At 46.2% G+C, this 9,409-nt stretch overlaps 1 protein-coding gene across 1 annotated transcript; it reads right to left on the reverse strand.

Moving 5' to 3' along the window:
• Positions 1-3,332: 3,332 nt before the first annotated feature.
• On the reverse strand, positions 3,333-8,298 carry TUG1 (taurine up-regulated 1; the record flags this gene model as incomplete). The annotated part of the gene is made up of 3 exons (XM_084868463.1): positions 3,333-4,957; positions 5,631-5,748; positions 5,948-8,298. A coding segment is annotated over one exon (465 nt), but the record flags the coding sequence as incomplete, so codon positions are not given.
• Positions 8,299-9,409: the final 1,111 nt, after the last annotated feature.

The following is a 9,409-nucleotide window of genomic DNA, read 5'->3' on the forward strand; positions in this document are numbered from 1 at the left end:
GCTGAGGCTTACTCTGCACTTAAAAGTATACAGCATGGAAATCCTGGTGGAGTGAGGTGCAGGTTGCTTCAGTTAAAAACTCCTTGGTGGAATCCGGTATAAGATAGGCTGAGATCAGTGGTGGTCTGTTCCAGGACAGCAAGTTTGATTGCAGTAATGTGTCAAAAAAAAAAAAAAAAAGGCAGGCAAAGGCCGAGTCAGGTAAATAGATAAGTAGGGTACCTTCAGCAGGGCCAGCTTTACCAATAACAAGGGTATAAGGAAGAACATGTGGTTTAATATTAAAGTCCTGTAAATTAGTTTTTACCTGGAATACTCCAGGGTTAATCCATAGTGTTTATTCTGGATACACTTTTCAGATCTTAAAATAGCCAGCCGGGTACAGCAGCTTTCACTTTCCTGCTCATTTGCCAAACAAGAATTTTCAGCTCCGAAGGCTATATTCTGAATCTCCCATCTCTTGAGGTTCTGTTTAGGTGTCTATTCCTACACCTGGGAATAAGAGGGTTCATCAAGATTGGCACTACTTTCTTTGGTTATCAAAATCTCCATCTTCTATAATTCAGCACATCTCAGGAAATCAAAGACAAGGCAAGGCCTCAGACTGGTCAAATGGTGCTGCTGGACTTAGATGAGGCATGGAGATAGTAGGTTAACAACTTAGGTTTCAATTTTAGTTTTATTTTGCTTTTTCAAACATCAATTCTTATACACAGTGTTCATTAGACTCTTGAAAGATGATCATTCTCACCTTAAGTCCCTCATTTTGACAGGAATTAAGGGAGTGACTGGCAGTGTAGATCAATGTCTTTTCCTGTACAGAAGAAAAATCTAGCTGATGTTTTGAAGGCAGTAAAAGAGGTGAGTTTGTAGATTTCTTCTTTACAAATAATAGTTGTATATACAGGCAGGATAGTCATCATTTTATTTTTATTTGTTGACAGTAAGCAGTCTAGAGTAACCAGGCATAGGCCTAGATTGATGATTTGAAGACTACATCATGTTCTCATAATTAGTCTAGTGGATAAGAGAGAGATACAGAAACCATTTCCAACATTTAACCAGTGCATTCATTATTAAAGTAGTTGAGGACAGCTGGCCCTTAAGTCAACTGTGCAGTAAATAAGATTTCAGTCTACTTGTTTAACATGATTTGGTCTGAAGTTCACAAATCGAATCCTTCCTGCAGAAACAGGTAAGTTGTCTCAATGCCTGAGGAATGAAGTTGGCCACTCTGAATCTGTGTTCAAACAGTATTGAGACAGGTACAATTCCATGAACATTTCCACAAGGACAAGGGACTGTGGTCTTGTGACATTAGGAAGCACAACAGGAAGCTTGACTCTACTGACAAAATCCTTAGCTCCAGGATTTGTAGATTTTTTTTCAAGTCAGTCTACATTTTCAGTAAAAGATTATACACAATTTGAGATTCTCAGCAAGTGCCTACCTCAAAATATCCCTAATATCTACAGTTGATGGTACCAGACTTCAAGACCCATCTTAAAAGAAAACTTTCCAAATAGCCACACTTTAAATCACATCAGAAAAGATATTCACAGATGGTCTCCTGTAGATCATCAGGTCTTATATGTAGTTAGAGCAGAGTATTTGTAATTTTAAAAGAATATGCAAAGCAGATATGCCAATGATGGAGGAATTATTTTAGCTTATTAAATGTTATTAGCTCATTTATCCTGGAAACAGCAGTGAAAAGTAAAAACCAAGCAGTAGTATTACTGCCACTGATAGAGTCATAGTGACTTGTAGTTTGAGAATAAGATGGTAAAACCAGGTACCCTTTTAGCTAACATTGCCAGAATTTGAACTCTGCTTTCAGAGTTAATGGTTATCCCTTGCACACGGAAGTAGAGTACCATGGTTGATGATGGGAGGTCCGATGAACAAGTTGGTCTACTATGGCCTCAACGAGGCATCAGCTTCAATACCTGGCAACTCAGGTATCTAAGGAGGATCAAGACTTCAGATTCACGTATTTCAAGTACCATCGGAGCATCTGGTGTTTGTGAAAGAAGTTGGGTTAAGGGGGTTTGTCAGTGTAGAGTGCGAATGATTTACTGTCTATACCCAAACCCAGGAATTATAGTAAGTCCATATGGGGGTACAGCATGATTAATTTAGGTCCATTTGATACACTTTTGGCCCACATAACTACTTGGAGGCAAAGTTCTGGCGCTTTTCTGAGTGTGTCCATAGTAAGTATTCCTAAGAATGTTCAGCACCAACTGAACATGGACTGCGTTGGGTAGAGGTACAGGTTGGAATATCATTCAGGTTGAGCAGGTTGTCTAGAGTACTGTTTTTCCAAATGTGTTCTGAAGAATTCTAGGTGCTGTAAAGGAATCTCTCCTTAGGTGTCACCATGGCGACAGAGGAGGATGTTTGTGGCAGCTTTCAGGACCGCCACTCTGCTTCGTCCAGAGCAACTTCACTTTTACTTAGGGCTTCCACAGTTTTCGTTCAAAGGGCTTCACGGCCACAGAGCCTTTGGAAAGCCAATGATCTAAGCATAAGTTGTTCACAAAACGCTGAAATACAAAAAAATGGGTCACAGAAACCAGAAACTGGGTAAGCAAAGTCTTCGGTAAGCCAAGGTGTTTTCCTATTCATTCTTCCCCTCAGGTGGGCCACATTACAGAATTATGAAATTCAACATTCAAACATTCATTTCCTGAAATTGGGCTGTGACTATCAGAGAAAAGTCTTACATGACAATAGCACTGGGGCTTTTGCAGTCAGAATACAGCTGTGAAATGCATTCATTTCTTTGTAAATATTACCCCAAGAAGTCCATGCTAGATGACTTCTTTTTAAGCACTGAGACCTCAGTGGGCCACAACTCAGAAATTCTAATACAATATCTCCTCATCCTCCATTTTTCCCACCCACTTCCTCTTTTTTCCCTTCCCAATCTTTCACCCATCTGAGATGCAATAACCTTGGACTAGGTTTGGAGCACAATGATAGGATAGAGAAATCTATCGCTGTATGTCATAGAATCCATCCACATTTGGATGAATTAACTTTCCCCTCTTCCCCTTCCTAGTATTCCCACTAATCTTTTAGAGGTTCCTTTGACAGAAAATCAAGGTAATGGTCAAGAAAAAGAATTCTGCCTAAACCAGTTTGGCTCAGTAGATAGAGCGTCAGCCTGCAGACTGAAGGGTCCCAGGTTTGGTTCTGGTCAAGGGCATGTGCCTTGGTTGTGGGCACATCCCCACTGGGGGGTGTGCAGGAGGCAGCTGATCGATGTTTCTCGCTGTCTCTCTCCCTTCCTCTCTGTAGAAAATCAAAATAAAAATATATTAAAAAAAAAAGAATTCTAAAAAAAATTCTCAGATTATGGAAACATGCCAATTCAAAGTTGTTATTGATAAGAATAAAGGGATGTGTATGTCAAAGATGCAGTTTGTTCCTGGGCCTCCAGGGCAATCGGCTGGCATTCAAAAAGCACTGGCTGTGCCACTCTTCAGCAGCTGCCTCATTCCATTGAAAGGAATGCTGCAAGATAACATTCTGTTTGATTCAACTTAGAACATACCAGACTAAACAGCTAAATGATAGTTGTTTTTTGCTGTAAGCCTTATGGTATCCTTTAATATACTACACTGCATTATCAATGAGAGGGGACACATTTGATAGTATTTTTACCACCTTACTGGACTACAGCAGCTCTATATGTATGACATATATGTTGTGTATACCAATACACATACATAAACAGCACTGCTCGAAATGGATGGTACAATTATTAGTTAGGGGATAGATAAAGAACCATTGATAAGATCTTAAGACTTAACAACATAAAACAGGCATGATTGCACAAGGATTCCCCAATCAATAGGTCATCTTTGTGAAGACCAAAGACAGACAAAATATCTTAACAGCAGCTTTGTGTTTCATGTTGGTAGTGTTGTGAATGAACATGTGTCTTGTTGACTGGACAATCTACCACCATAGAGTGTGCTCCTAAACCTTAGGGGTGTTTCCATGGAATTCTGGTCTAGGGCCGCTATCACGGTATTACATGTATGATATCCTGGTTGAGGGCACCAGATCAGGAAGCTAGAACACTTTTCTGGGGTTCCCAACCTGCCGTCGTCTTAACACTGTGCGTAGAGGCTAAATTAATTCCAAGGAAAGAACTGGACCGGGAGTCAGAAGGTTTGGCCTCTACCACCTGATAACCTTTCAAATCCCATTTCCTTATTTGCAAAACAGGATTATAGTCTAGTGTGGGGTTTTGATATTAACACATGTAAAAGTGCTCTGAGACTGTAAAGTGCGATAAAAACATAAGGGATTACCATTATAGGTTCTACCTGGATGTCTCAAGTGGCCTTTTCTGGAATCTCATTGAAGCTTTGTGAGATGCTGGGTAAAGGATTCCTTTGTAAAATTCCTTACATTTGTGTGAAAAGTTCTAGTTCCCGAATAATCCCAAAGATGCTACGAGGACTTCACTAGGCCTTTGTTTTAATCCCAATGGGTCAGTAGGATTCTACAGATTTGACGTGGAAAAAGATTAGTGTCCAGTGACCTGTATGGGATCCTCAACACTTCATAAACATTTGAGATTGTGGTCCAATGTTGTTAAGACGTTACCGTTCTTCAGACAATGTTGAAAACTAAGAATCCCCTGGTCCAAATTTATTGTGTCTCTCTGAAGGCTTTAACTGATGAAACAAAATACACACTCATGGAACCAACTGAGCCTCTGTTGTGATGAAACCAGTCTCAGCTATTTGGCTTGAGGAGTGTGACTTCACCTAAGGGATGTGTTCAGTCGGTGGTGAAGGCCAGGAGTGGAGGTAAAGACCACATCATGATGGCCGACTGTCCCTTGGGTCACCGTGGTCCACTGGAATGGTATCTTCTTCAGTAGCAAGGAGACAGAAATCACCACGGACAGAACTCCAGGTACCAAACCTGTAGGCTGAGCGAACAACACAAGGAGGACGATCAGAAGGCCCAGGGACAAAACAGGTAAGATGACAAATACATGGGATTACAAACGTGGGACGCGAATCCTGCAGTGGCTCTGCAGTAAGCACATCAGCTGCCGGATGTGTACCAACTCTTGATAAGGCTGACCGAGAAGCTTACAGATGAAACATGAAAGAATGAGCCTTTTATAATCAATTATCAGTGATGATAAGAACAAAGAGTTCTCTGGCAAACACTGTTTCCAGACTCTTGGGAACTGTCCTTATACTTTAGGGGAGTGATTTGATTGTCTTCAGCCTGCTGGGCAGTGATTGGTAGGCAATAAAGAAGGCCCCACAGGAACCACAAGAATTGAATTTAGGTTTGCATACTAACACAAAGGCAAAGGAGACATTGCCCTTGTCCCTTTCCCAATTGTCTCATTCATTCTGACAACATTTCGAATGGGAGAGAATAATGTACCTAAGTAATAATGCCCCAATGCATGCACCCTTCTGTAATGCCCTATACAATATATCAATTTCTGTTTGAAGGCTCCTGAAATCTTTTTAAATTCAGAATTTAATAACATGAAACAAAAGAAGAAATATGGCCACAACTAGTGATCTTTTTCCTAATCAAGAGTAACCAGGTTGTCACACAATGATTAAGCAAATACTTACTGAATGCTTACTCTGGGATAGCCTCATCTCTAAATTCCTCTTTCCTATTAAAAGCTTCATCATATGTTGTAGTATGTGTGGGCAAAGATTCGAAGACTTTTTCCAAGGGGCTTGCTATCTGCAAGAAAGCAAATAAAACAAGCATGCAAATAAATAACTACGTTTACAGGGTATCAGATACAAGGATACAAGATATTGAGAAAATGGCAGAGTTTTGGCAGGCAAAGAACCAGAGGAAGACATTTCAGGGTAGAGAAGAGAGGATGAACAAAAGTGCAGAGATGGTCAAGAACGAGTCACTGGGAAAATGGCAATACCGTGGTTCGGTTTGGATGCAGTGTCGTCAGAGTGTGCACTGAGCTCTGGCAGAAACTCAGGCCTTCAAACTCCCAGGAACAGCGCTAGTGGCACTGCTTGCGTAGTCGTTGTCGTCGCCTCTCTTCTGAAAGCAAGGTCAATAGTCCCCAAATTGAAACTATCCAGCTCCAGAGTTCCTGTCACATCCTCACACACACACCCAGGTCCCAGGTCTTGCAAATCTGGAGTCCACGCCGTGGCGACGGAAAGACCTCTGCTCCAGCGAGTGCGAAACACTGTAGTGAAACCCTCTCAAGCCTCCATCCTGGACGTCGCGCGTTTTGTCACAGAATTTCAAGCTTTGAGTTCCAGATGTCTGTGTCCCTTTTTTTCTGCTGAGAAAAGCATCTTCTCATGGCAATCTCAAGATTCTTTAGCAGTACATCCAGGTTTTATTACAAAACACCAACACATTTCCCCCCAAATAAGTTATTTCTCTGCAAGTGAGATCGTTTGTCTCTGTCCTTTAGGTAAAGGAGCAGTCAGTTGATTTTTTTTCTTTCAGACATTTGGATGCAATAGCAGAACCGGGTAACACCTTAACCAGACAAAATACACTTAAACGTGTGTGTTCGTTTGCTTAGAGTTGTACCACTCCACAACACAAAAATGTTTGAAATCCAGCTGTTCAAACATTTCTATAGTGTTTGCTGGGTAATAGCCTGGAATCAGATAAAAGCAGCTGACAATGAACAAAGAAGCAAAAAAAAAACGGGCATTTGGCCACCTTAGCTACAGACTTGCAAGCAAAGAGAGTACAAAGCAGTCCAGGGAAAAAAAAGTTAAGCTTGGAAAAACTTCCAAATCTACTGATTCTGAGGTTCAGCACAGGTTCGAACTCAATTGTTCAGAAAACGTTAACCTTCAATTAATAAAAATACCCCCCCAGCATCTGCAGGAATTCCTGCCTGGATCAGTCTGTTCCAGTGAGCCAGCTTTCGAAAAATCCACCTGCACCATTAATTAGCTTGACTTGGCAGCACCATAAGCCTGCTCACTACCAGCCACAGAGACCAGGGGTATAAAATAGGAGCAAGTAACAGATGGCAAACATGGTTGTGAAAAATGGGGAAGGAAAGTCAGAAAGGTAGGCACCAGTATAAGCAGCAGCCAAGTGAATGGGCCACAGATGAGACAGGCTTCTGGATACTAGAGAACTCATCCACCCCTCGTTTCAGCTGCTTTATACTGGATGCCGCTGTACCATATGCATTAGCCACCCTTCAGGCACCCCACGGGGAAAGGAAAGGACTCAGGAAAAAAGCCAAGCAGTGGAGTGTTGTTACCCCAATATCCATAATGCACAGAAAAGCTCACATATCCCAGGGATTCGAACAGGGGCTTCAAATTGGTTGTGGAGGATCTCAAATGACATCTGGGCCTCAATTTCCTCCCCGTGGCATTGAGAAATTGTGGTTAACTCTTTGGGGGAGGGAGGGGTGGCATCTCCCTTTGAACACTTGTTGGCGATGGATCCTCACTCCCCTAAAATGCACATCCCTGCTACTTCCTGCCTACGATTTCGGGGAGTTTGGGGATTTCCAACTCCAATCCAAGGTTCCTTAGGTTCCAAATCGATGGATTGGGAAATTGCTTTTCTTCTTACAAATCAGAAAATTTTACAAATAATAATGATCCCTTATGTACACGGACGCTTTCTAAGTTTACAAAGCGCTTTTAACCCCACAAACACGGACAGAGGAGGAAACTGAGGCGCAGAATTACAGAGGGACCTGCCTGAGGTCACCCGGCCCGCTGGTGGCTAGGCCCGGAAGCAAACCCAGCTCTTCCGACTCCGGGGCCCGCTTCCCAGCCCGGAGCTGCCGCCGGAGCCCCCGCCTCTCACTTAAGGCGGCATAAGGAGGAAAAGGCAAAGTAGGAAGCCCACCACCAACCATCCCCCGGCCCCTTCCTGTCCCTCCAACTGGGTCCTTGCAGGCCCCGAAGGGTGGCGCCAGGCCTCCAGGCCGGCCCCGGCCGCCCCCGCTTCCCCGGCCGCGCCAAGTCCCGCCGCCGCCGCCTCCCCGGGAGCGGGGCGGAGCAGCTGCCCGCCACCACCAACCACCCGGACGACTCCTCGTCGAATCGCAAACGCATAGGCCGCCGCCCGAGTTCTGCGGACGAGAAGAAAGACTCGGCGCGAGCGCCAGCGGCCACCGGGCGCGCGCCGCGGCGGCCGGGCCTGCGCCCCAAGAGCTGGATGCCAGAGCAGGAGAAAGAGCCGCCAACCGATCGCTCGATCGACCGCGCGCCCGCTCCTTCGCCCTACCAGACCGGGGAGGGGGGGAGGGCGCGCCAGGGCTTCTTCGAGTTAGGGGCCTGACTCCCCGGCGACGAGACAAGATGGCTCCTCCGGTCCGCACCGCAGCTACCGTCCCGGCTGCGTCGCTCGGCCCGCCCCCGGTACTGTTTCTTTAAATGGCGGAGAGGGTCACGAAAGCAGGAAGAGAGGCGCGCTCTGCCTCACGTGACAGGGGCGGGCCCAGCTAACAAGATCCGGTCACGTGGACGCACATCGGGCTACCAATCAGGACGCGCCGTTTTAGGGCGGGGGCGGGAGGAGCCGCGGCTCTGTGATTGGCTGAACGCGCCGCGGGGACCTCGGGGGTTCGGGGCGTCGGGGAGTGCGCGAGGGAGCCCGGTCCGTGTGCATCCAAGGCGCAGACAAAGCGGTGCCTGTGGTGGCCGCCGAGGCAGCCGTGAGGCAACCCTGAGAGCCGAGTGTCGTGGTGCTGAGTCCGGTCCTCATCTCATTCTGCGCGGCGCACGGAAGGCTCGTGTCTGGGCGGCGGCGGCGGCGGCGGCGGACGCGGCAGACGCGGCGGCAGCACATGGTTCCAAGAGCGAGCTGCGGTTGTCGGGTTCCAATTCCGCGGGGAGGGACAAAGGCAGCCGCGAGCGCCGGGCAACGCCCCGTCGGGTGGAGCGCTTGATCCGGGCTCTGGAAGCGGGGCCCAGCCCGTCTCTGAGGAGAGGCCGAGGCCACGGTCTGAGGAGAGTGGGGGAGGGGCGCGCCCGTCTGAGGTGACTGGGCGGGCCCATTGTGAGGTGGTTGTAGCGGGTCTTTGTGAGGTAACTTGACGCGCTGCCCCTCCTGGAGACCGCGGTGCGGCTCTGAACCGCGGGAAGCCGCCCTCAGCGGTTGAGAGAGATTTCAGTTGGGAGTTCGTGAAGCTGAACTACCTTTATCGCCCTATAAACCCGAACCATGCTCACCAGTCCGGGGCCTGTTTAAGGATCCTGGGGTCATTTGGTGGCGAAGACATGGGCGATTGTCCTGTTTCCTAACAGAAGCTGGCACATTTTTGGAGTGGTAAGTTCCCTAGAAGAACGAGAAAGGGCTCGAAGAAGACGAAGATGGAGCAATAATAAAAAAAAAAACACACCAGCTCCAGCACCATCTACTTCAAGGTCACCCACAT

This window comes from Pipistrellus hanaki (assembly GCF_964339955.1).
Source record: "Pipistrellus hanaki genome assembly, chromosome: 19".
NCBI lineage: Eukaryota > Metazoa > Chordata > Mammalia > Chiroptera > Vespertilionidae > Pipistrellus > Pipistrellus hanaki.